Source organism: Amphichorda felina, assembly GCF_050947745.1.
Source record: "Amphichorda felina strain 45539 chromosome Unknown scaffold_5, whole genome shotgun sequence".
NCBI lineage: Eukaryota > Fungi > Ascomycota > Sordariomycetes > Hypocreales > Bionectriaceae > Amphichorda > Amphichorda felina.
Window position 1 is genome coordinate 478,462 of NW_028145045.1, and position 25,937 is coordinate 504,398.

Here is a 25,937-nt window from a genome sequence, read left to right on the forward strand (position 1 = left end):
AGATACAACTGGTCCCTGCAAAAGGCCACGCCGACTGGCTCCGACATCCCCCACTATTTTTTTGTCGGTCTGTAGATACGCACAGTCGTTTGTAGATGCTCCGTGATGCCCAACTCGGAGTCCCATCGGAGTTCCAGACGTTATCGATAAATGGCCCCATTTATAGTCGGACCCAAATTCATCGGACCTCCGCCGCTGCGGTCTGATCTCCGTCCTCAAAGGTCCGACGAGAACCCCGCTCGACGCTGCATCGGACCTTGATGGTGCTTGTCGGACCTCTATTGTCGGAGCGTCGGACCTTGCCAATCGGCAAGATCAGTCGACCATGGCAGAGTTGATCAGTGGCTACTGCTCTAGGTTGGAGGGGGTCCCCTATACCTTGTACCCTAGACTAGAGTCAGAAAGTCTACCCGGTACATGTGCAACCAAAGAGTTAAAGAGCAAGGGCCAGAGGCAACGTGCGCACCGTACAATTTCTATGCCAATGAAGTATATGCTTTTGAAAACTTGATTCACTAGTAGTATACCGACTATCGCCTGTCTTTCCCTTATATTTCCTCCAGTTAGGAAAAACAACAGACCATGGGAAGCTTTATTGAGAAGCTTGATCTGAGCGAGACGGCCGCAAAGCAAATTGCGGAATGGGAGAAGAACACCTGCCCGGGCTTTGCGGCCTTTCCCGTATGTATCTTACCAAGTTCGAATGCAAAAAAAGGGACGTGTTGATAGTTGACTCGAATTTCTTTTAGGTTGTTTGGGATAGCGCAAAAGGCTGCATAGTTACCGATACGGATGGCAAGACGTACATTGACATGATCTCGCTGTTCGCCGTGGCAAATTATGGACACTGCCATCCACGCATCGTCGAGGCTGTTGTGGAGCAGACGCGGCGATGCGCGCTCGTCAACACGTCCTATGTCCATCCGCTCTATGGAAAGCTCGCCCAGAGACTGACCAAGGTGTGTGTGCTTCTCAACCAGGAATATAAGAACTACTGGCGGTAGTCAAATCTGATAGTGGTAATCCTATTATTGGCAAACAATAGCTAACTGTTTTAAAAGAAGTTTGGTTACGATTCTGTTGCCGCCATGGTCACTGGTTCTGAGGCGGTCGATGCTCTGATCAAGATTGCACGCAAGTGGGCATATGTCAAAAAGGGGATTCCCAAGGACGAGGCCATCATCTTGACTGTGGGCGAATGCTACCATGGACTCACATTGACAACCATGTGTCTCTCAAACCGTATGAGTGAGCGTATGTGTCATCTGTTCCCGGAACTTTTACCTGCTTTCGCATCCTCAACAAAGATAAATCAAGCCGAAGGACAATCTGCTGACGGCCCAAAAATAGACTTCGGGAAACATCTCTCCAATGTCGGACCGTACAACCCAAAGACCGGTCAAATTGTACGATATGGGGAAGTCAAAGACCTGGAGAAAGCTCTGGAGGAATGCGGAGGTCGAATCGCTGCCGTTCTCATTGAGCCAGTTCAAGGATTTGCCGGGTAAGATGATTGATATATCCCCCTAATTCCCTTTTTACCTTACTTCTTAATGTGACATGGCCCTCTTATTAATACTGAACGCATCGCAGCACAATATCACCTCCGGACGGTTACCTGGCGGCTGTGCAGGAGCTCTGCCACATACACAACGTCCTATTTCTTTGTGACGAGATCCAGACCGGCTTTGGTCGCACAGGGACTGATCTCGCGTACCAGCATGAGTCTGGGGTGCAGCCGGACGCTGTAGCAGTGGGCAAGGCGCTCACAGGAGGTATTTATCCACCAACATATCTTGAAACAAAAGGAGCTCATCTGCTGACATGATGCCAGGTATTACGCCCATGTCGCTGGTAATGGGAAAGGCCCATGTGATGGAAGTCATCGGGCATTATGACGTTGCCAGCAGCTTCGCCGCGTCCCCCGTGGCATGTGCCGCAGCACTCGTCTCACTCGACGTCCTGGAGGAGGAGGACCTCTCGGCACGGTCGAAACGTCTTGGTAACGTGCTGGCACAGGCCATAGACGGGGCCCAGTTCCCGCATGTTGCCGAGCACCGTGGGAGGGCGAGAGGGCTGTTCCAGACTCTCGTGGTGGACGAGAAGCCGGAGCAGGGCATCACGGCTCGGCGCATTGCAGCTCTCTGCGCTCTCCGTGGCGTGCTGGTGGGCAATGCGGCTAACCGACTACGGCTCAGTCCGCCGTTGATTATCTCTGAGGAGGCACTCATCAGCTCGGTTGATATCCTAGCCAGTGCATTTCGGGATGTAGCAAAATTGGGATCATTTCCCGGCTCGGGTGCCAGCATTCGAGGTTAAGCTAAGTTTAGTACATTAGCCGATCACCCTAGATGGAAGGCAGCATTGCGATGGGTGCAGATTGAAGTCAAGCATAGATTCAGAAGTTGTCGATTCTTGTTTTACCGCCAATGATTTGTGAATACCCATATAACCACTCTCCATGGTTTGAATGAACCACTTGGTTGCGGCTCAGCGTTTAGTTTCCTTCTCATATCCCCGTCGTACGTACCCCATTCCGGAAGATACTGTATATTAATGTCCTAAACTTGACGAAGTCTCGTTGATGGGGGAAATGCATACGTTCGTATGACATTACTTTTACGATAGGCGATACATACCTCGTGGATCTTTCAGCTGTTCAAGGTAAAATTGAGATAGATAGGTTGAAGTAGCTATCTGATGGAGGAATAAACTACAAAGAGATACCATTTATTGCACTCCAAGCGCAGACTGACAACGGACTGATTCCCATTTGTATAACACCAGAGCGCTTGAAATTACATAGAGCCACTGTTGTCCGCACAGTCGAACGCAGAGCCAATGGTACCGGAGCGGTAATCACCTATGACGGATTGGATGATCCCATATGTCCCACCAATAGTCATGAACACCCCAATCAGGATCCAGAAACAATGCATATAGTACACCAATACCTTGACGATAGAAGCCGTTCGCCACTCACCGTGGTCAAAGAGCCACAGCCACGGCGGCAGAATCAGCGCGATGGGAGCAAAGCCTAGGCTACCCGCCAGGCCCAGGAGGTAGTTGAAGATGGGGATAGCAGCCGCTATGATGAAGGCGACCGCGGATAGCCCAATCGTGAGTCCCAGCCACGTGAACCAGTGCACAAACGTGTTGGACTGCAAGTGAACCGAGTTGCGCAGAATGCGCACAAATACGTACTTTGCAGAGACGTGCACCTGGTGACGACATGTTAGCATCTGTGTCACCTGGAAAGTCTGTAAATAGTAAGGCCTGACATACGTAGAGGCAACCTGTGACAATGATGCCAAACAACCCAATTCCATACGCTACCTTCTTCAGCGTTGGGCCAGCACTTCCGAGGGATGGGGACGCAACCCACTGGCCGCACCACTTGTAGACAACCAAGCTGAATGACAAGTAGGAAGCCGTCACGATGAACATGCACACGAACCTATTGACGTGTCAGTGTTTTGGTTTCTTTTTCATGTTGCGCTTGTATTCCGCTCGTTAGGTCCCTACAGTGACTTCTTGTACTCTTGCGGCCGGCGCATCTCCGATATGACCGGTAGAAAAGCCGACGTTCCAGCACTGGCACTGAAGATGGTTGCCGCGGCGCCGATACCTTGGATAAAAGAGGGGCTGGCAATAATGTGATATCCCAATTCGTAGTCCCCCATCTGAGGCGCCGCCGCCGGCCGGTCACGCAGCGTTACGCCAACCACGACAACGAAGACGGCGACGAAGACGGACATGAAGCCCACCCAGCTGATCCAGCCCAGCTCTTCAAATCTCCGAAAGCTCGCTAGGATCATGACAGCGACCGTGACCGCCAGAGAGAACCAGTTGGTGCAGGTGGCGTGGTCCGAGAGGGCGTTCAGGGCCGTCGACGCGCCGTTGATGCCCGAGGCGGCGCAGATGATCCAGCTGATGATGAAGCACGCGCCCGCCATCTCGCGGAGGACAGGTCCACCAACGACATGGGCCATGTCTGCGACCGAATGGCACATGGGATGGCGGTCCCGGAAGTTGCCCTGGACGACGCCGGCATAGGTGTTGATGAGGCCCCATCCGACCACGACCAGGGCGCCGGGAGCCGCACCGAGAGTGTACATTGCCGCTGGGATGGTCATGACGCCGGTGGCAAAGGTCACTGCTGAGTGTATTAGTTCAGAGAGATCATGGTATTGCTGGCATGTTTGATGTCCGGGTACAAAACGTACGCTTGAGGAAGATGACCGCAGCCCACGGCCAGCTGAGAACACGAAAGTTGACTCCGCTCTGGGTTTCCTTAAACACCTCCAGCCCCTGGTCATCTTTTCCTTTTAATGACTCTTCTCCTGCGTGGAACTGGGTGGGGGAAATGTCATCGGATATGCTTGGTGGCGGCCTGGAGCTCTCTTTGTCGTCTTTGGCGCTCATGATGGGAGACAAAAGGCGAGTACTCGTAGTGGTGGCGGCAGTGTCGTGCCCTACAACTCACGAGGCAAACGATGTGTGATGAAGAACGTGATGAAGATCAAGATGAAGATGCGAAGAGGTTTTGGTTTGCACAACCTGGAAATAGGATGTAAGTTGTGTAGTCTTCAGCCTCTTCAAGACTCGCCGGTGCAAGGCACGGGCAATGTTGACATTCGGGGGGTGGGGCTTTAGATATGTATTATACGTATAGCAGTCTTACAACTTAAGTAGCAGGGCTTTGGTAGAGTGAGGTTTGAAGACGGCGTGGCAGGGATAATATCAATTGTACTAATAGCGATGATCACATTTGAAGCTAATTCTGGAACAGCATAGCCATGATAATGGGTAGATGGTACTCTCCTCCACACATCTTGCCAATCCGTTGGGCCAAGGCTACATTGAGACAAGCCTTGACACTAAAATCTGGGGTACATTATGGCACGCGAGTCTGAACTTCTGAAGTCATAGGGGCCTCACGCTCTTGCTGCGGTCTATGAGGATTATCGAGATACGGAGCTTCGGAGCAACGGAGCAACGGAGCATCGGAGCCCCGTTGTCGGAGGTTTGGTTAGTACTAGATGTTTGATGCTGCCTACTTGATAGCAGTTGCTTACCCGTCTGACTAACCTTGACCATATCCGCTTTCAGACCCCGTATCTTAGACAAGATTCCCCGCGATCGACGGCTCTATCAAGGCACTACGGAGCTGCACCCCGCGTGTCGGACGTTTGGCAAGCGGCGTGTCGGAGATGCTTGCTTGGCGTCGGATCTTGGGAAAATGGAGAGTGGAGAATCGGTGGTGGAGGCTATCCGTAACGGTCCGCCTGTTCATGGAGGTGGCCATGTAGACGGGTGTATTGCAAGTCGACAGCGTCAATTCCATACGAATATCTACCATTGGAAGGCGCCATCTCCAAGACCGCATGTCACCTGTCACTTCCAGTCAGACACATTTTTACAAACATACATCATCAGACCACCAATATGACAACGAATGATCTTCCCAAGGATGGCCCCTCCCGGCCGCAGGCTGAGGCAGTCCCATATCAAGGAGACCCGCTCCCCAATGTCGCCGAGGATCTCATCATTCCCAAAGTACTCAGCCTAGACTTTGATGAGAGGCTCTGGGTCCCCCAGGCCAAGGTATGATTTTCCCTTCTCCTTCTTTTACCCACAATAGAATATGGCCAATACACCACCCACTACTGACAGTGCTGACCCATCGCGCGCAGGATGTGTGGTTCCGGCCGCTGGTGCTGAGCGTCTCGCAAGGCTACTTTGTCAACCTCCTGCGAGTCCGTAGATCGGGCATCCTGTCGCGCCACCGGCACTCGGGCCCCGTGCAGGCGACGACACTGAAGGGCCGGTGGCACTACCTCGAGCACCCGTGGTGGGCGACCGAGGGCAGCCACGCGTTCGAACCGCCGGGGGACATCCACACCCTCGAGGTGCCCGAGGGCGTCGAGGAGATGGTGACGCTGTTCCATGTGACCGGGGCGTATATCTATGTGGATGCCGAGGGCCGGCCGGAGGGCGTGGAGGATGTGTTTAGCAAGCTGCAGCTGGCCAAGGCGCACTACGAGAAGGTTGGACTGGGTGCCGACTATGTTACGCAGTTTATACGCTGAGTTTGAGATGAGAATAAATGCAATGGCCTGTCAATATGCAATGCGGATTGAACATTATGGCTTAGGAAGCCTATAAACTTCAACATTAAGATGACTACATAAGATTAGCTATGTAGCTATCCTAGGTCACGTATCACCCTAGGGCGCCATCCAAAAAACCGGCGTCATTCATCCAGTCGCCCGAGACGAGGTCGGCAGGCACCGCAAAGTTAAAGGGGTCGATGGCATTGCCCCAGGTCCACTCGATGGGAATCTCCTCAGCATTCTCACCATGGCCGCCGCGCTCCACATTGGCGCAGCCAGGCGTCGACGAGTCGTGAAGTGTCCTCCTAGCCAGCGTCTTCAGCTCGTCAGAGAGTTCGTCAAACAGCCCGTAGACAGCGCCTGCGCTGGGCCAGAAGTTCTCGAGCTCCCGGGCGCAGCACAACAGGCGCGCGAGGCGGTCCTGGGCGTTGAGCGCCAGCAGCGACGGGCCCTGGCTCAGGGACGATCGCGCGTCCAGGGACATTTGGATGGCGCCGGCCATGACGGCCGAGACGGCAGTGAAGGAGCACTGGTTGGTCCAGCCGCGGTGCACGATAGCCTCCATGCAGGACAGGATCGCCTGCGACGCGTCGCTGCATATTCCCCGTGAGCTGGGCCCACGAGGGGCTGGCCCGCTTGCCGATGATTGTGTCCGGTGCAGGTGTAGAAGCACGAGATTATAGTGAATGCGGAGCTGGCACGACCAAAAGTCGCTCATGGGTGGGAGATCGAGGGCAAAATCGGCAAGGGACGCTTCGATAGAGGTGATCATGGTAGCTGCCTCTGCTGGTGGCATCGACGGGCTGCTGATCTGGAGAACCCGGTGCCCAATGAGGGAGATGGCAATATTCCGCGATAGGTAGTCAAACTGGACCCTCTCGTTGACCTGTCCCTCCTCGCCCTCTGCTAGGTCCTGGCGCTCCAAGGCCGGCTGGTCCGTGTCACTCCAGCTTATCATACAGGGCCGGCCGTGCTCCAAGCAGGCAAACACCTCCGTCTGGACGAGCGTCCACCAGATGCGCCGGTTCAGGCGCCTCTCCCACAATGGGAGGCGGCTGCTCGCCTGGTGGGACAGGTCACGATGCATGCCCATGCCAAAGGCGATACGCTGGGCGATGCCGAGCCAGTAGTAGCTGCCCCCGCAGACTGAGTCCGAGTTCTCCAGGTGCCAGACAAACAGCAGGGCGGCCTGCGCCATATGCAGCCGGTCGTTCTCGTGGCGCAGATGGAACAACATGGACGCCCGGCGGAAGAGGGTCCTTTTTACGACCATGCGCGAGGCGGCCACGGTCGGGTGATCGCATGCGTGGGCACCGGCGAGGAGCACGGCCTGGAATAGGAGCAGCGGCGGTGGCTTGTTCCGATCCTCGTACTGCCGGCGGAACGTGGATTCGTCCACGACGGGGAACCCCGGGAGGATCTTGTCGAAGAAGGCATCCACCAGGGCGTCGCGGATCTCCTTGGACGGGAAGCAGGCCGCATCGTGGGCAATGTCGATGTTGCCCACGGGGCCCCAGATGCTCTCGGGCTTCCAGGGGAGAGGCGGCCGGATGGGCGGGTAGGGGAAGTGCAGCGTGGGATTGGCGCACCGCTTCAGGCTGATGAGATGGGCAATGTTAGAGGTTGCCGTGCCCATGTATGCCAGGCGGATGTGGTCCGAGTCTGCAAACACGGTCCAATGGGTCGAGTCAACGCCCCGCTGGTAGAACTGGCTCAGGCCACTCCTTGCCAGGCCATCGATGACCCGGTCTCGCTCGGCAACAATGCTCTGCAGTTCGGTAGGCGAGTCATCGTTGGAGTTGCCTTCCGAATGCTCTACCTGGGCTTCTCTGGGGGAGCAAAACGGATGACTCTGGTTCAACGCGGTCTCCTGGATGCTCCGACTACCACGCCGACCATGGCTACTATTACCGTGACTACCGTGGCTATCCTGGCTACCTTCATACCGCGACTCCGGAGTCTGCTGCACCCGGCGGGATCGCGGTAATGCGCCTTCCGGAGTCGTCCTAGACGCGTTAATCCCAAGCCCCCATTATGAACCATGTGGTTGTCAGGCAAAAGACAATATGACGGCCCACTCACCTGCAAGGCAGTCTGGACTTGGAACAGACGGAGCAGGGAACCCTATCGGCGACGTTGCATCTGGTCTTTCGTCTGCGGCAAGTGTCGCATGCTGTGCGTTGCTGCCGGCGTTGGCGGGGGCGGTGATCCATGACCGGTGGTTCGGGACAGCATATGCGCTCACGGAGCCTCACGCACTTCCGTTTGACGGACCCAAGGTGGCGGATGGTCGAGCCAGAAGACTTACCGATGCGATAGTGAGTTCTGGCCACTCCCGTCAGCTCCGTATCGCCGACTTACTTGCCGGGGGCCCATCTCTTACCTGCCGAGTACAGTTTGTGGTGGTGATTACTACGGAGTGTCACCTCAAGGAACAAGAATGAGACGGGGTCCGGTCCGACAGTGGGGATCTGGGGTACGGATCGCTGCCCTGCTTCTACGGGTGGAACCGAGTGATGATAAGCTTCAATGATATCGGCGATTCTCCATTATCAGTCCCGCATTTCCTCCCGGGCCTCGGACGTACGCGGTACGAATAATTGGGGTAGTAGAATCCCCATTGGCTAGAAATTTGAGTTTAGGGACTCTCTGCAAGTCCATTACTACTTAGTATTACATTCGTGAGTGAGTTGCCTGTGCGTATGCCCCTAGGTCAGACCCACCTACCTCCGACTCCGTCCCGCCGTTGCTCCGACACCGCTCCAACTCCGACTCCGACTCTTGACCCCGTTAAATGTCGATCACACGCACCATGACGCTGCAGTCGAGCCAGGTGTTTTCCGACTGGCTCTTATATTCGCACGAAACCCGCCCAAACTGCCTGCCATTTTCTGCATATACGGCACCATACGCATCATAAGTATCCACCGTAATCGGCACATGTGGCGGACGAGATTGACCACTGCATTTGGCACCATGGCCCCCATCAAGAAGAAAGCCTTCATCAACGTTGACCTGGGCGAGGCCTATGGCAATTTCAAATGTGGCCCGGACGAGGAATTGTTTCCCCTCATTGACCAGGCCAATGTCGCCTGTGGATTCCAGTATGTCGAATGCCAGGGTTACCCTACCCTGTATATATGACATGGAGATTTGGATCATTTTACTAACCACATATATGCGACAGTGCCGGGTAGAAGCCACCACCAGTTTACCCCAGTGAACAGGGCAATTACTAACAAACTCCTCTCTTCTAGAGACCCCGTCGTCATGTCCCGGACTGTCCGTGCCTGCAAAAAGTACAACATCGCCACCGGTGCCCACCCCGGCCTGCCCGATATTCAAGGCTTCGGCCGACGCGAGCTTGTCCTGAGCCCCGAGGAGCACACGGCCAACATTGTCTACCAGGTCGGCGCCCTCAAGGCTTTCCTAGACAGGGAGGGCCTGCCCCTGCACCACGTCAAGCCACATGGTATGCTCTACGGCCTCTGCTGCAGGGACCTGGACGTCGCGCGGGCCGTCATGGCCGGTATCCCCAAGGGTGTCCCCGTCATCGGGCTCCCGGGGACGCACATGGAGACCGCTGCCGAGGAGGCGGGGCTCGTGTTCTGGGCAGAGTTCTTTGCGGATGTGAGTTACAACCCGGACGGCACGCTGGTCATCGAGCGCAAGAGGCTGCCGTGGGAGCTGGACGACGTTAGGAAGCATGTCTCCCAGCAGGTCCGGGACGGGAGTGTGACCAGTGTGACTGGAAGTATTGTCCGCTTTGATCTGAAGGATAATCCTGTGACAATATGCTGCCATTCTGACAGCCCCAACTGTGTAGAGATTGTTAAGGCTACCCGAGAAGTGGTGGATGCATTCAACGCTGAGATGGGCTATGTATAACTTCAAATACGATGCATTGTGGAAGATGTATTCTTAAGCAATTTAGCGCAAAGCCTCAATATTCCAAGTCCTAGTCTATGTCCCAAAGCCCTTTATTCTGCCGCTGGAATTGAGGGTAATTATCCCGGGGGAGGTGGTAAGTGGCGACGAAGCCCTGTGGATAGTAGAATTGCCGTCTTGCCGTGGGCAGGCTGTGGCAGCCCCGTATCCAAGAAGCCATTGACAATGCTTGGCCTTGACAGTAACGACTGAGCACGGAGAACCCTAGGCCAATGAGAATCAACCCCGAAATTTGTTTATGCCTACTCGTCCTTGCCGCTGTCAAACCCAGGGACCATGTCCTGGCTGCCGTCGCTGGGGTCACGAGCCTTGTTCAAGTTCGACTTGAAATGGGGATTCGTGAAGGCAAGGGTGGCAGATTCAAAGTCGTGCGTCAGGAACGTCTCCCGTACTTGCTCATTGGGGAAGCCGGTGTAATAATCGATAAGTGCGCCAAAGAACCACGTGCCCTTGTGATTCTCGATTTTGTCGTCGCCCGAGTTGGCGAAGCGGAAACAGTGAGTGCTCCCGCCTTGCTTGTGGTAGACAACCTTGGGGTGGGTTTCCTCGTGCCAACGCACGTCGCTAGCAGCTTTGGTCTCATAGTCTGAATGCTGGGACACGGCGACAACCTGGGGGCCTTCATCGTTGACGAACACGACGATGTGCTCCCAGTCATGCGTGTGGCCCCCTCCAGGGCCGACGACGCCTGGAGAGCCGACATCCTTCTCGAAGTAGTAGGCATACAAGTATGCGCACCAACCATTGTTGCATCGCGTGCGGACGTAGACGTTGTTATTGTCTAGGTCGGACTCATCGCGGCAGTCCTTTGCAAAGTCGTATTGCATCCATGCTTTCAAGCCAGGAGAGACATTCCCATCGGCGTCAATGGCGGGAACGTTGTAGCAGCCATCAGTGTCACTGCCAATTGATTAGGTCTGTTCGTGTCTCTACCCAAGGGGGGGCTTACAAGTCCATAGCAGGCTGATATTTTAGTTCATCCTCAGTAGCATGCTCTGCCAAAGCTCGAGGAGGATCACGCTTGTCCAGGACCTCTTTGTATAGCTGCTCAATGGGGCTTGCCACGGCAGTGGTGGCAAGGAGAAAAGCGAGGCTCTTGGCCGCAATGCTGAGGCTCTTGTACATGTTGGAAAGAGTTTGAGGAAGGTGACTTGGGTGGTTTCCTGTGATTGTTCGAGAGTAGTTGCTTTGGAGCGAACATTTTTGGACAGCATCGTGTTTCCTCTTTATACCCAAAGGCTTCAACTGCTATAGCAGTGAGATATTCCATGATGGGTTGAAAGATCCTGCAGCCGCCAGCCTCGCTGACAGCGTCCCACGAAGCAGGTTTCGAAGCCATTGGTTATGACAACATTGTTCACAGAACGCCCAAAATAGACTGTGCAAACCGGTGCTTCCAGGGACCACCTTGAAAGGTTCGAATACAGAGTCTTCTCGACCTCTCTGGTGTGGTGATGTAATATGCCAAGGCTATTGGGCCGTGTCAACATATGCGGCCTTGATGTCTTTATTGAGCTTAGCTGAGCCGGCCGGAAAAGGAGCCGCAAGAAAGCAGGCTGTGAGACCTATTCCGGGTATAGTAGGCTGCGAGCTTGCATTTGTCGAGACAACTTTTCGACCTTTCTGATCCGACATGCTAAGGCTGCTGGGGCTGTGCCAGAAACACCGATCTTCATATCTTTTTTCAGGCGCAAAACGGACCCCAAAGTGCATGTAAGCAGGCGGGACGATCCTGGGTGGGTTATATTTGTAAAATAAAATAAAAAGGTTGCGGGGTAAACGTGCGACAGCGTTAAAAATAGAGTTAAAAGCTACTTCGTATACGGATTTATGCTTCCCATGTGCCGTTTTGTTTCACTGTTGGGGGCCTGACGAGGAGAGGGGTTATGATCCTTCATCAGCCCAGGTAAGGGTCACCAGCCAAAGGCCACGGCTGGCCTGATGCTACGCTCAAGCACAAGCCAACAGAATGAGCTGGTTTGTCCGTAGCCAGCCCCCAAAATGCACGGCACGGGCCATTCAACCCTCATGCAGGCTGCTTCCCACTCCTTGCAGCACTCTCCCATCTGTCCATCTGCATTTCGCTCGCTCGTCCAATTTTTGCAAACATTTTCAGCGTGTCATCCTATTCAGAATTTGAAGAGGACAAAGAGGTTTCCGCTTCCAGAAGGGGTCGGCGATAGGAAGACGTGGAGAAATACGAGCCTGGGGCTTCTATCCTGTCCACATGGGCGATAAGTACCATGACGGGCGTTACAAAGTCGTGCACAAGCTCGTTACTCGTGGGGGTTTCGCTTTTTGGCTTGCGGGGGATGATATTGAGGAGAGGTGGGTGGCACTGAACATTGTTGACGATGAGTATTCCGCTTCTACTGGCGCAAAGAGCGTCCTCAGTCACTCAGCCTCCAAGGACGCCGAAACCCACTTTGCGGCATAGCATAGTCGACAGTTTACTTGTTACGGTCCTAACATTTCGATTGCTGGCTCACCCCGTGGTTCGCGAGGAAACTGGGTTATCAGGTCATGAGGGCGCTTACCAACCTCCACTCATATGGTATATGCCATGGAGATGAGTTGGTTCGTGATCGCCTTTAGAGTTTTGTAGACTACTGACAGAATCCTAGATCTTACTACGGCCAACCTTGTCCTTGACATTTCGAACCTGGACCGCTAAGGGGAGAACCACATCTACCGCCTATTTGGCCGGCCGGTGACAGGAGTAGTGGAGACAGAGTCGGGCGAAACAACCAGTCCTGAGGCCCCACGATTTATAGTCAAGAACATCGAATTTCTCCCTTTTCCAGCAAACATCATCAAGACCGACGTTAAATTCATCGACTTCTACTAATCTTTCCTCATCTCCCCACCACCACAGAAAGTGTTCGCGACCCCGGTCAATTTCCTAGCACCCGAAGTTGCAGTTGGAGTAGAGGGTAGGCCTGCGAACGATGTTAGGGCTCTGGGATGCTGCATATTTCGACTTAGGTCCGGAGAAGGTCCTTTCTCGAACATCTTCCAAAGTCACCGCTCCATCCGAGGTGGCAAGCTACATCATCAATACCTTGGAGCAAGGTATTCCGCCGGAGTGGAAGGAAGGTCTTCTGTGGGACTCTCAGGGGTGGCTGAAAAGGAAAGCCAGCAAGTGGAAGCCAAGTGAGCTACGGTGGAGTGATACAAACGATCTTTGCGAGATATATTTTAAAGTATGTGGGAATAATAGAACAAAGTACTGTCTAGACCAGCACACCGATACTAGAGCAAACGGAACGGGTATTGTTTGAGCACGAACACTACCTTTTCCTACCTTATTTGTTGGATATGGAATGAAACCCAAAGGCTGTCAAGGTAGATAATACCTATCTATTTGGGTATGGTGATAAGTGGGATACATTGCTAGGGGCACTGCCTAAGATGCAAGATTGTGGAGCTGCCCTTCTGTATGACCTCTTAACCAAGATCTTCGTCTACGAACCAGAAGCCCGTATTGCAGCAAGAGAACTGCTTCATTACCCCTAATTTCATCTTGATGAGCCACATCATGTTACCTCACACCACTCGGGGCCAGGGGTGGATATTCTCTACGCAAAGGTTTATTTTTGGTATGGTGTCTAGAATACGTCCTGTGGCATACTCCTTTTTGTGTGTGGAGTCTCTCCGGTGCCAGTATGTAGATCCCCGATGTCATCTATCCAGTACCCTGTCCAATAATTCAAAGATCGATTTCCAGGATCCTGACGGGTATAGGGAGCATACCATCGTGCCGAGCGTAATGATTATGAATCACGTTTACTATAGCTGGGCTAAGCTTTCTAACTTTTCTTGTTGGGGAACATGGATGTATAATTCTTTACGATAGGCCGAAAACACTGCCTGTGACCCGATAACAATTTAAGTAGAACGTCGACTATCGGCGTGAGAAAACGGGGTTGAAGCAACGCGGTTAAATGCTTGTTTGGACTATGCATCGTTTTGTTGCGATGGAGGGAAGGGCTATCCGGGCAACGATGTACCTCTACTTAGCAACCAAATGCAAGGGGGTCTGGTTTGGCTGGCGCCGGCGACGGTAGGGCTTGCCCCTCGTATGGTGTGATGTTCGTACGTAGAGTACGGAAGCCGCTGGAAAAGATGGGAAGTAGATGGGGATGAAGCCATCGACGAAGCTCTAGAGTTTGTAGATGGGTCATGGGTGATGCCGTGGAGGTGAAATACGGAGATGGTTTAATTCAATGCTCGTTGGATTGGACAACCGGAAAGGTGGCGTAGTGGCTGTGTTCATGGTCCCTATTGCTATATGCGTGATCTATGCTACTGTGTATGCCTGCGCTGGCCGCAAGGCAGATTCGGACCTCGCCAGACCCAGAGCCTCGTCATCTGGGTGCGAGGGTCATTGTTGCGACTGAAATTCCTCATGGTAGTCAATTGATCAGCACTAAATTCAATGCTGAGTATTCCCGCCACCCGCTATCCATCATCGCATTACAAGGCCATTGTCGTATCAGCACTCTATCTAGCTCCCGTCACCGATCCGGCTCCGAGTGATCGTGACCCCGCTCCACTCCGTCCAACAGACCACCAACGTTACGAGATATTGATTTCATCCTCCAAGAGCTCCGGCTCGCAGTAGCAAGGCATGGCAAAGGATCAATACTACCACGAGCCTCTCCTCAACCCCCGCTACATCCGCATCATTCATCTTCTCCCCGCCCAGGACCCCTCCGATCCTCTACGCTGCCGCCTCGTGCCCATCTCCCTCGACGACCACTTGGATTGGGATGGCGACTATACGGCCGTCTCCTACTCGTGGGATGCCCAGAGACCCAGCCGCAATATTGAATGTCACGATGGCAGCCTTCTCATCACGGCCAACTGCGAGTCGGCCCTGCGCCACCTGCGGCACAGTAGCGACGTGGCCAAGCTGTGGATCGACAGCATATGTATAGACCAGACGGCGGAGGGCATCAAGGAGCGCAGCTCTCAAGTTGCACTCATGGGCCAGATCTACAAGTGCGCCTCCAAGGTGGTTGTCTGGCTCGGCGAGAGCGATGCCTACATTAAGGCAGCCTTGGACGCCATTGATGAAATTGTCAGCCCGGTGCAGCAGGATGCCAAGAGCAAGGACCGGAGACAAGCTCAAAAGGAGCTCCATGACCGGGTTAGAGCATTAGCGAATAGTAAGTGATGATTTATATAAGACTTTCAGACATGAAAGACTAACCTCTGTATCTAGGCATTTCGTCCAAGTCGGAGGATCCGCTAGGCTTCCTTTTTGAGCGGAACTGGTTCCACCGCATGTGGACAGTCCAGGAAGCCACCCTCTCTTGGATTGATCGTTTAGAATTACAATGTGGACAACTTCAACTCAAATGGACTGAGCTCATCGTCCTCATCGATGCACTCGGCGCCGCCAAGTATCCGTGGAGCAGGTGGCGGGAGGCCATGAGCGTCCAGAAGCAACTCACCATCTATCTGACTGCCAGGAGATACACAGGCGCTAAGAAAATGCTCGACGATAACCCTGGATCATACAACGAACCTTTGGTATTCTCTATCCTCTCCAACGCCCGGCGTAAGAAGTCGGGAGATCCCAAGGACAAGATCTTTGCGCTCTACGGCTTGTTCTCGGAACTGGAGATTCCGTTCCCCCTGCCCGATTACTCACTCAGTGTCGACGCGGTCTACAGGGAGGCAGTCATAGCGTCCATCAACCATGACAAGAATTTATACTTACTGTATTACGCTCCTTCAGACAAACGCCGGGACACGCTGGCTTCCTGGGTCCCCGACTGGGCTGAGGATGGATGGGAAGAAACCGACTCACGACATGGCCTGCTGCGCGACCGATTCAAGGTATCAAAATCTGCCGAGCCGCGCTGGAGTTTCTCAAAAGACGGCATGGCGCTGACCCTGAAGGGAAAGATAATCGACACCGTCATCTTTCGTAACGAAGCACTACTCAATGGGGAGACGGACTTGAACGAAGCTATGCAAAAACTGAAAGTAACGAATAGCTCCGAAAACAGCATGCTTCAACCTGATGTAGCCAACGAGTTTCTCTCCATGAATCATCAACTCTACACTGTCCTGAGGAGCTGGGTGGAAACCAGTCAGTGGTCTGAATACCCCACGGGGGAACCATCCAAGACGGCCCTCCAGCGCACGCTCGTCAACGACAACCCGGACTGCAACGACGCCAGCGCCAAAGACGACGCGTTCGAGCACTGGCACCGCGCCATGTGCCTCGACGAACTCGGCGTCACCGCCGCGGCGATACAGAACCAGGGCCTGGGCGACAGCATCCCGCAGGGCGCCTGGGCGCGTGAGGAGTTTCTGCGCAGGATGAGAGAAACGTTAGCGCCAGAGGTTCTTAGCTTCTACTCAATGCGCGGCGCGGGCTCCAAATTCCAGTCGCTGGCCATGGCCTTCTCACAGAAGAAGGCCTTCTTCTACACAGAAAACGCCTACTTTGGGACGACGGCCGAGTCGCCTGCCGTATCAATCCGGCCGGGCGACAAGATTGCTGTTGTAAGTGGACTGAGTATGCCGCTAGCGCTGAGGCCTGTGGAAGGTGGATATCGGCTGGTGACACATGTGTATATGCATGGCGTTATGTACGGCGAGGCGTGGCCGGAGAGTGTGGACGAACTAGTAGATATCATTCTGCTGTAATTAGTACGTACAGTGTATAGTTATAGTGTATGGAAAAGTGTTGATCGAATGGCTATGATGAGATATAGGAGATTGATCTTCTATGTTTCAGATCAGGACGGGCATTAGAGACCCCGATGTTGATAGGATAACTCTGTACGGACTATGGACGCTTTGCCTGGTCTCGAACTGTCTGCGGCGTCTGTTCCCACCCCTCCCACGCCCTGTCTGCCTTGAAACAAGCCATTCGTCACTGACACTGCCCTGTATGTAATAGGACGATGGCCTGATGAATATTAATTGCCGTTTATACGATGCAATGTCAGCCGCGGAATGTTCCAGCCTCTAACTGTGATCTACCGCTTGGTGCGATAGTTATCAAGTTTTCTGTTGGAGAAGCTTCACAACGTCGTCGTGCCCGTTCTCAGCGGCCCAAGATAGTGGCGTCCGACCGTACCTATCCTTAGCCTCGATGTCGGCGCCCTTCTCAAGCAGTAGCTTAATTACGCCCTTGTGTCTCTTCTCGACGGCCCACGATAGTGGCGCCCGACCATACCTTCTATCCTTGGCCTCGACATCAGCGCCCTTCTCGAGCAGGAGGCTGATCACAGCCTCGTGCGTTTTCTCGGCGGCCCACGATAGCGGCGTTCGACCATACTTGCTATCCTTGGCTTCGACGTCAGCGCCCTTGTCGAGCAGCATCTTGACCACAGTCTTATGACCGTTTCCGGCAGCCCACGATAGCGGTGTCCGGCTATCCCTATCCTTGGCCTCAATGACAGCGCCCTCCGCAAGCAGCAGCTGTACCACAGCCTCGTGCCCACGCCCAGCGGCCCACGATAGCAGCGTCCAGCTATCCCTGTCTTTGGCCTCGGCGTCAGCACCCTTCTCGAGTAGTAGCCGTACCACGGCCTCGTGTCCGCGCCCGGCGGCCCGCGATAATGATACCCGGCCATCTCTATCCTGAGCCTTAACATCAGCGCCGTGCTCGAGTAGCAGCCGTACCATGGCCTCGTTCCCCCGTCCAGCGGCCCGCGATAACGGCGTCCAGCTGTCCCTATCCTTGGCCTCAACATCAGCACCCTTATCAAGCAGCAGCTTAACCATAGCCTCGTCCCCATTGCCGGCGGCCCATAATAGCGGCGTCCGGCTATCCCTGTCCTTAGCCTCAATGTCGCCACCGTTGCCAAGTAGTAATTGCACCATAGCGTCATGCTTATTGGTGGCAGCCCACCATAACGGCATCCGCCCGTCCCTATCCTTGGTCGTAACGTTGGCACCCTTCTCAAGCAGTAGATGTATAATACCCTCGTGTCCATTGCCGGCAGCCCACGATAGCGGCGTCCGATTATCCCTGTCCTTGGCCTCAACGTCGGCGCCCTTCTCGATCAGTAGCTGCACTATAGCCGTATGCCCGTTTTCGGCGGCCCATAAAACTGGCGTCCGACTGTCACTATCCGTGGCCTCAAAGGTGGCGCCCTTCACGTTGGCACCCTTCTTAAGCAGCAGCTGTACTACAGGTTCATGACCATTTCCGGCGGCCCATGATAGGGGAGTCTGACTATCACTATCCATAGCGTCGACATTGGCGCCCTTGTCGACCAGCAGCTGCACGATGGCCTCGTATCCATTTCCGGCGGCCCACGATAGCGACGTCCGACCGTACTCCCAGTCCTTAGCCTCGATGTCAGCGCCTCTCTCCAGCAGCAGCTTGACTACAGCACGATGGCCATAGTACGACGCGAGCATAAGATCCGTAAAGTTCCGGGTAGTAACCATAAATGTAGTTTTCCAGTAGATTCTAAACCATATGGCATGAACTTTAGAATTCGGATCGCAAATTCTCAGAGCAGAAGACACAATAGTAGCGTTGTCCGAAATACTGGCTTCGCGAAAGTGAGTTCCCCAGGTTTTGGCCGAGTAGTCCAAGAAAGCCTGGCTGTCGATGGTATGGCTGGATTCCCCATTCGCATGTGCTCGAAGCCTAAAATCAGAGTTCATCAAATTTAGATAGAGCACGCAGGCCTCGGCAAGGATGGTATGTGCTTGGCGGATAGTGATGGAATGGTGCCAGGAGAGTCCCGACGGAACAGTCGAAGGAGGTGCAAATTCAGCAAGAAGGAACTCGCGGGCCGTTTGATGTAGGAAATAAATTTTGCGATGATAAATCGAGATAAACAGTCCACACCAAGATCTTAGGCGGGATTGGAAATCCTCATCATCCTCCAGGTCCAGGTTGTGAATAGACTGTGATTTCTCGTCAATATTCACGGCAATGTTCATTTCCGAGACCGTTAGCGGACGACTAGCCGCTAAGATGATACTCAAAGCCTTCCTAACCATCAAAGGTTCCTCATCCTCCGACTTTTTCAGAATTTGCTCATATGCCTCGTTGATACTCCTGGGAAGCTTTGAAATAGTTGTCTCAACGCCATCCAGGGTCTTTCTAAACGTTCTGCCCTCTAGGTAGTCGAACACAAGGTACACCCAGAGATATGTGCGGTGGGTAGTCGTTTGTATTCTCTTCTCCAGGTGATTCTGGATTTTTGGTGAGAGGCCCTTCCTCTCTGATAACTGCTTTATCCGGTGTGCGACGACGAGATTAACCTCCTGGCTGATGGTTTCCGACTCTTCTTCACCTGGTACACGGATATTTGAGAAAGCTTTCAGCAGGTCGCGATCGCGGAACTGGGACACAACCTTCTCATACGGCCGGCTAGTTAGTAGATACTTCAACTTGCCATGGCCTGACTGGTTGCTGCTGAATTGGCTTTTAACCTTCCTCACCAGGTTCTCAAATTCTGACTCGGCACATTCGTCCAGGGCATCCAGAACAAAGATTATAGGTCCAGCCTGGGGGTCTTTCACAGCACTTCGTAGGACTTCCCAGAGCGATTCTGTAGAGTCAATCAATCCTTGCCCATCTCGGTGGAATAGTCCCATGGCATGTCTAATTAGAGATGGCTTGTAGGAGAAAAGCTGGTGGAGCAATGCGCACAGCGCTTTTCGGATGGTGTTCTGGTCCTGGTCTTTGAAAAAGAAGTAGCAAATGGTTGTCGAGGTTGTCAATTGTGGCAAACCGTGCTCGATGAGGTACTTGGCTAACACCGACTTTCCGCAACCAGGATCTGCGGTTACTAGAAGAGGTCCGGACTCCTGTTGCAGCCAGGCCTGAAAGTTTTCGTGCTTAAGGAACCACTGGCATGTGCCGTCGACCCTTTCCTCAACTCGCTCTTTGTACCACTCGTATGTATCGTCCCTACTGCTCTTTGTGAGGCGGAACAACTGGTGGCACTCTTGTTCTTTCTCAGAGAGTCTCTCCTTGGTCCGATCTTTTCTGGCTTGGAGTTGCTCTTTTGCAGTATCTAAAAGTTCTATACAAAATTATTATATATTATTAGTATGCTTCCTAAACGACTGGCAACTCACCTGTGAGAATATCGGCGAACTTCTTTTCAGCCTCAACGTTGTTTGGTGGGATTCTGCATAGAAGATCCTTCGCATATGCAGCCGCTGCCATTGCTGCGTAGCCCTGCCACTCCTTGTTCTTGTGGGAGTCTGAGTAGTCGCATATACCGCGAATAATTAAGCAGGGAAATTGGTTCATCAAACCAGCTGCTTCCATTTCAAAACATAGGACATCTTTTTGTGCAATAAGTTTATCCCTTATAAGGGCGTCTTTCATCACCTGGTTCGCCGAGGCAATCAAGCCGTAATGAATAGCAGGGTTGTCGTCGTGCTTAGACCGTTCACGTCGTAAAACTAGCTTTGACGGATCGTTACTGCAGCACCCCACGCAGTTTGGTTCATTGGTTGGGACGTGAGTGAACTTGGGTTGATATAACCGGTCAGTACTTGGGTGTGGTCGTTCATACTTCTGCCGCAGCCTTGGGTTTTCCATAAGAATACCGTTGATGGTCTCCTCAAGCCGATGGCCTTCTCTCTCATACTGATCCTTGAGGCCGTTCACCGCAGTTCGTAGGCATATTGGTGGCTGATCTAGAAAGCCCGTTGTGTGAAAGATTCCCCCTTGCATCGTCTTGCCAAAGTCGTACTGGAACACGCCAGAATTCCCATTGCCAGGGACACTAACCACAATGTCGCCGAGTCGTATGTCATGCTTTGGACTTGGCGCCCCGCCCCCTATACCGACCATTAGACCGATCCTGATATTAGGGAAACTGTGCAACAGATCCTTAGCGACGCTTGCTGCGGCGGCTATGCCGTACTCGCCGGCAGGCAAGACGGTCACGACCACGTTATGCCTCCCAATACTGCCTAAAATGTAGTCATTGGTGTCATTGATGTGCACCTCTTTTGGCCCTTCGTGCTCTTCGTCGAGAAATGCGCACGCGGCAACACGCTCGGTGGCTATAGCACAGACCCAGCCCACGGTGTAGGCTGTACAGTCTAACTTTCGCTTGTTGGCCGCTTGAGTCCCAGAATTGTCGCAGCGCGTCTCTCTCTCCATCTCTTCCATCAAAGTTACATCTGAATTGTTATCGTCCCCGTTTGCCGAAATCGGGTCGTCCCTTAAAATGCAGTTTTCGGTTTCCACACCGGCGATGACCCGGCTGTCCGGCTGACGCTGCATGCTTGAAGTACATTTTAACCAGAGGAAATACATCGGTGCAAAAAGCAGCGCCCATATCAAAGTACTCCATGCGCCGCGATGCAACCAAGTAAAATCCCAGGCAAGAATGCGCGAGAGTGCGAGTGCGTACATAGCAACCTCAAGTGTTACGGCTCTAGCATGTAGTCTTCAACGAAGAATCGAGCCGTTCTTGACAGTTCTTGAGACGTAAAGGTTTGCAGCGCTACACTAGAGCAAAGAATGTCTGATTATCTTCTTTCTCGAGAGATAAGAAGATGGAAGCGGTCTCTCTCCGTGGTCAAAGAAGCAAGCCGTGTGAGATGCTCTCGGCAGGATGCGGCCAGTTTGGATGGAGCAGGAGAAAGAATTATGAGTTACGGAAGTAGGCCACGAAAAGTGAAGGTGGGGAAACTGAAATGCAAAATGACGAAGGAGCAAGGCGGGTTCTTCGTTTTGACCAGCGACTGGTGGTCAGCGATTTGCCTGATTGCTTCTTATTTGGTCCTGATGCAGGTGCTGGGCGAGCAGCTCCTGTTGCTTTTGCCCTTGGCATGCCGCAAGTTGTCTGGTGACTTGGCCCTGCAGGAAAGCATGTGACAGACGGGCATTAAGGAGATGATCGGCCGAGGTACAAGATCACATAAAAATAGTACCGCGTCTCAGGCTCCGATACATGTTAGGCCATGACAACAATGAAGAAGGGGGCTAATTCTTGAGCATGCGACGAAAACCATAATAAACAACAGTTTAGGGAAGCTCAACACGGGCTACTAGATTGGATCTAGCTGATGTTAAGTCCGGTAAATTTCGTTATCCTCAACAAAGCAATGCATTAGAGTATAAATTTTAGTCCAGGGCCAGTGGGCTACTCTTTTTTTCCTAGGTACACTTTAGATTTGCGATAGGTCGACATACCTCAGGGTAAGGTAAGCCTGGAACTCGCATTTCCATAAGCGGAGGTCACCAGTGGATGCCAATAATGGATCCACATGCCTCCGGTTATAGACACCCCTCCTCCAAAGCCAATAGTCCTAAGGGGCCAGCCAGTATTTGGGTTAGTGACAATTAGTGAAAACCGTCCGTAGTTTTTCTGTATCCTTCTTTTCTTCTAATCGTAGATTGGAACGCATAGATCAGTTCTGGATCCTTGAACAGCGATGTGGAGGGAGATCGGGGGAATGTCGGTCCATGATGACGGACGGACCTTGTTGTGCAATGCTGCTTACGCCCGGACCACAAGCCTCTGCCATCTATCTGGCTTCCCTATGTACAGCTTAATTCCCTGCTACTGAGAGCAATGGGTATCTCCATGCCCTGAACACTGAAACAGTCCATCCGGCCAGACCACACCAATCCAGCCGAGAAGATGATTCTAAATTTGCCAAACAGCGTCATACGAGAGGTAGCTCATCATCTAGATTCTCAACAGGATTTTAATGCCATCGCTCAGGTAAACCGCCGCCTCCATCATATCCTACACGGCGATCTTTACAGACGCGATGCTCTACACTTTGGAAGCCTGGCATTGTTATGGGCAGCAGAACATGGGCAGTTAACCACGGCTCAAAAATCACTGCAACACGGCGGCGACGTCCGGGTGCGGGGCGATAAATCTGAACAGCCGTTGACGCTGGCCGCGAGGCACGGACACACGATCATGGTACGCTTGCTCCTGGAACAGCAAAACATTAGCACCGACTGCACAGACGTTAATCGCCGCACGCCACTCTCCTGGGCTGCCGAGCGAGGCCACGACGAAGTAGTCCAGCTGCTCCTGGCCACAGGCGGCGCTGACATGAACTCCACGGATACTATTCCCGACGAAGAGTCCAAGTTTGACATGTCAGAGTGGGTGTCTCCCCGCGACGCCAGGACCGCCCTGTGGTTTGCCGCATGCAACGGCCATGAAAAGGTCGTAAAGCTGCTGCTTGCCGAGAACCACATCGAGGACGAGCTTGTCAACATGAGCGACCAGACGCCGCTGTCGTGTGCCGCGGAAAATGGGCACTATGGCGTGGTGGAGATGCTTCTTGCCAGGGAGACGGTCGAACCTCAAACGATCGACGTTAACGGGTACACTCCCCTTGCGTTTGCCGCCAAGAATGGCCATGAGGACGTTGTGAAGCTGCTGCTGGCCCGGGACAGTAGTGAGCCCGACTATCTGTACGACCAGTATGGATTGACCCCGACCTTGCTGGCTGCTAAGAACGGGCACGGGGCGATAGTACAGATGATCCTTGCGACGGGAAATGCTGATCCAGATGTCAAGGACTACTTAGACAGGGGCCGGACGTTGTTATCGTGGATTGCAGGCAACGGGGATTATGAGACACTCCGTATACTACTCGCGACGGGTAAAGTTGATGTCAACTCGAGGGATAAGCGCGGCCGGACGCCGATATGGTGGGCGGCGGCTAAGGGCGCAGGGGCAGCTGTATATCTGCTGATGCGCTTGGATAAAGTCGACGTGAACGCGATGGATAATGATGGGCGGACGCCCTTAACGATGGCGCAGGAAGGGGGGTTTAAAAAAGTGATAGCACTATTGGATGGGACTATTGGATAGCAGTCAATGAAAACACTCTGAACGTTGGCAAACAAATTGCTTGCGTTTACTATCATAATACCGACACAAATTCCCCTCTCTTGAAAGAAAAGGTTGAAATAGATTACAAAAGACGAAACATACAATATGGTACTATTAAGTAGCACCAGAGCAATGGCTTGGCTCTAGAAGAGCAGAGGGGATGCCGTACTTTCCACTGCATACAGTGGTATTCGCTATGAATTGGGTTACTCTTTCTTACCGAGACTCAAACATGTCGAACAGGGAGGGCTGGAACTATTGTCCCTACTACATGTACGCGTGATGCCAATACACCATACTGCGATTCAGCAAATGGGGCTTCTCATCTGGATGTATTGATATGAATTGCCTCTCTTTTTAATCATAAAGACAGGCAATATTAGTAGGTTTACCATCACGGAGCCACCCGGATCACGTCTACCGCTCCACTGTTTAAATCATGTTGACAGCGACCGCGGCCATGACGCCCACCAACAGGAAAACAAACCCAACCCTCGCGCCGACGGGTGCAAAGTCGCCCTCGTCTTTCTCACCGGAATTGCCCTTGCCTTCCGTAGAGGAATCATCCAAAGAGCCATTGTCAGCATCGTTGCTGTCACCATCGGCTCCCTTGTCACTCTGCTCGCTGCCGACGGTGTTATCCTGCCTCATGCAGACAAGGCGCACTTCGACATCCTCTGTCGTCCACCACTTGTCCTTGGGAGCCTCTTCAAAGTTCTCGAGCTCATCGACGTAGGGTACTTGAATGACCACGCCATAAGCAACCCTTCGGCGCATTCCTGCGAGGGTGTACTCGGTCTTCTGGGAAGTGAAATACGCCCACGAGGCGTTGCCGGAGGGCTGAATGTAGCTGTCGTCGTCGCTTTCCACACTCTCAAACGCAAGGACTTCAATCAATGGCCCCTGGCCGCAAGGTCCAGAATCTCCTCGTCGTTGAAGGACTGCAGCCCGTATACCATCTTGAGGCCGTCCGGGGAACAGCGGCTCAAGCTCCAGCGAGACCGCCACCTTCTAGTCCAACTCAAGGCAGAGGGGCACGTAGTCCGGTGAAGGGTACTCGGGCCACAGGGCAATTTGGCGCCAGGGCTCGCACTCTTGCACGGCGAGTGAGGTCATGACCGTAACGGCGATAGCCAGCGCTAGTAACTTAGAGTGGCAATTATACATGTAGTCAGTGGGGGAGAAATGCCGGTTACTAAGGTCGCCGTAGGCTGGCGGCACGCCGCACGAGGGCGCCACGGGTTCCTTTCGAATACATGTACGCATTCCCCCTTGTCACGAACCAGTCAAACCAAGCTTGACTATATCTATGGATAACAACACCAAGCTTGTCCAGTAGGATCTCGAGGGCATAGCTCCTAGGGTTGAAATAGGACTAGGCGCAGTCCAGCCCTCGGTCAGAAGCCATTGCCCGCAAGGATCCAAATTACCAACATTGTCCTCGCACCCCCTATGCATATACGGATATATTGACGCAGGAAATGATGCTTTCTGTCCACCCATGCATCGGGAGCCCAACCCGACTTCTCGGAAACAGTATACCCGTCTTTATGATATTTCAATTTACAAATACTTAGTTACCTAGACGTTTGGAATCTTTTTTCTGCGAGTTTCTTGGAATTTTGAAAGCGAAACTCGCAGTCCTAGGTCTAGTAGTCATGTCCGTCATCTCCAAGTCCCGGCCAAGCGGATCTGAAGTAGCACTAGTAGAGATAGCCAGTGATGAGAACTCAACCCCACGAGGAGATCCCCAGATAAGACACAAGTATTTGAGGCGGCGCCTTGTCAGGCGCCAAATAAAAATCAGAGCTCTGCACTTATACGGACGAATACGCTGTGGGGACCGTATTTGTCCCGGTCCAATGATGGAGGACAGAGGCCCGGCAGTCTCAGGCCATTCGATTGTCGTCATTTATCATAATATCCCTAAGCAACATCCATCTTGACCATCACTTTACAATGGATGCTTTGATAGTGTTGTCGGTGGGGGCGGCAACCCCAGAGCCTACCCGGTGTCAGCAGAACCAAACACTTCACATATACAACA

The 25,937-nt window shown here is 53.1% G+C and overlaps 10 protein-coding genes across 10 annotated transcripts; 5 read left to right on the forward strand and 5 right to left on the reverse strand.

Annotated features, from left to right (window-relative positions):
• Positions 1 to 582: 582 nt before the first annotated feature.
• Positions 583 to 2,319, forward strand: ACO1O0_004987 (pyridoxal phosphate-dependent transferase; the record flags this gene model as incomplete). Its single annotated transcript, XM_083194416.1, has 6 exons — positions 583 to 681; positions 750 to 959; positions 1,062 to 1,190; positions 1,395 to 1,504; positions 1,594 to 1,775; positions 1,835 to 2,319. 6 exons carry the CDS (start codon positions 583 to 585, stop codon positions 2,317 to 2,319), a joined length of 1,215 nt encoding a protein of 404 aa, XP_083049329.1.
• Positions 2,320 to 2,798: 479 nt separating this feature from the next.
• ACO1O0_004988 (transmembrane amino acid transporter protein-domain-containing protein) lies at positions 2,799 to 4,425 on the reverse strand (the record flags this gene model as incomplete). The annotated part of the gene is made up of 4 exons (XM_083194417.1): positions 2,799 to 3,221; positions 3,286 to 3,457; positions 3,526 to 4,156; positions 4,227 to 4,425. The coding sequence occupies 4 exons, from the start codon at positions 4,423 to 4,425 to the stop codon at positions 2,799 to 2,801; spliced, it is 1,425 nt and encodes a 474-aa protein (XP_083049330.1).
• Positions 4,426 to 5,448: 1,023 nt separating this feature from the next.
• Positions 5,449 to 6,092, forward strand: ACO1O0_004989 (RmlC-like cupin domain-containing protein; the record flags this gene model as incomplete). Its single annotated transcript, XM_083194418.1, has 2 exons — positions 5,449 to 5,607; positions 5,697 to 6,092. The coding sequence occupies 2 exons, from the start codon at positions 5,449 to 5,451 to the stop codon at positions 6,090 to 6,092; spliced, it is 555 nt and encodes a 184-aa protein (XP_083049331.1).
• A 133-nt stretch (positions 6,093 to 6,225) lies between these two features.
• On the reverse strand, positions 6,226 to 8,015 carry ACO1O0_004990 (transcription factor domain-containing protein; the record flags this gene model as incomplete). Its single annotated transcript, XM_083194419.1, has 2 exons — positions 6,226 to 7,940; positions 7,979 to 8,015. 2 exons carry the CDS (start codon positions 8,013 to 8,015, stop codon positions 6,226 to 6,228), a joined length of 1,752 nt encoding a protein of 583 aa, XP_083049332.1.
• A 1,077-nt stretch (positions 8,016 to 9,092) lies between these two features.
• ACO1O0_004991 (uncharacterized protein) lies at positions 9,093 to 10,004 on the forward strand (the record flags this gene model as incomplete). The annotated part of the gene is made up of 2 exons (XM_083194420.1): positions 9,093 to 9,220; positions 9,374 to 10,004. The coding sequence occupies 2 exons, from the start codon at positions 9,093 to 9,095 to the stop codon at positions 10,002 to 10,004; spliced, it is 759 nt and encodes a 252-aa protein (XP_083049333.1).
• A 302-nt stretch (positions 10,005 to 10,306) lies between these two features.
• On the reverse strand, positions 10,307 to 11,189 carry ACO1O0_004992 (NPP1 family protein; the record flags this gene model as incomplete). Its single annotated transcript, XM_083194421.1, has 2 exons — positions 10,307 to 10,964; positions 11,014 to 11,189. The coding sequence occupies 2 exons, from the start codon at positions 11,187 to 11,189 to the stop codon at positions 10,307 to 10,309; spliced, it is 834 nt and encodes a 277-aa protein (XP_083049334.1).
• Positions 11,190 to 14,694: 3,505 nt separating this feature from the next.
• Positions 14,695 to 16,730, forward strand: ACO1O0_004993 (HET domain-containing protein; the record flags this gene model as incomplete). The annotated part of the gene is made up of 2 exons (XM_083194422.1): positions 14,695 to 15,235; positions 15,292 to 16,730. 2 exons carry the CDS (start codon positions 14,695 to 14,697, stop codon positions 16,728 to 16,730), a joined length of 1,980 nt encoding a protein of 659 aa, XP_083049335.1.
• Positions 16,731 to 17,087: 357 nt separating this feature from the next.
• ANKRA2 (Ankyrin repeat A protein 2) lies at positions 17,088 to 20,316 on the reverse strand (the record flags this gene model as incomplete). The annotated part of the gene is made up of 2 exons (XM_083194423.1): positions 17,088 to 20,083; positions 20,139 to 20,316. The coding sequence occupies 2 exons, from the start codon at positions 20,314 to 20,316 to the stop codon at positions 17,088 to 17,090; spliced, it is 3,174 nt and encodes a 1,057-aa protein (XP_083049336.1).
• Positions 20,317 to 22,960: 2,644 nt separating this feature from the next.
• Positions 22,961 to 23,869, forward strand: ACO1O0_004995 (ankyrin repeat domain-containing protein; the record flags this gene model as incomplete). Its single annotated transcript, XM_083194424.1, has 1 exon — positions 22,961 to 23,869. The coding sequence occupies one exon, from the start codon at positions 22,961 to 22,963 to the stop codon at positions 23,867 to 23,869; it is 909 nt and encodes a 302-aa protein (XP_083049337.1).
• A 453-nt stretch (positions 23,870 to 24,322) lies between these two features.
• Positions 24,323 to 25,006, reverse strand: ACO1O0_004996 (uncharacterized protein; the record flags this gene model as incomplete). The annotated part of the gene is made up of 2 exons (XM_083194425.1): positions 24,323 to 24,901; positions 24,929 to 25,006. The coding sequence occupies 2 exons, from the start codon at positions 25,004 to 25,006 to the stop codon at positions 24,323 to 24,325; spliced, it is 657 nt and encodes a 218-aa protein (XP_083049338.1).
• Positions 25,007 to 25,937: the final 931 nt, after the last annotated feature.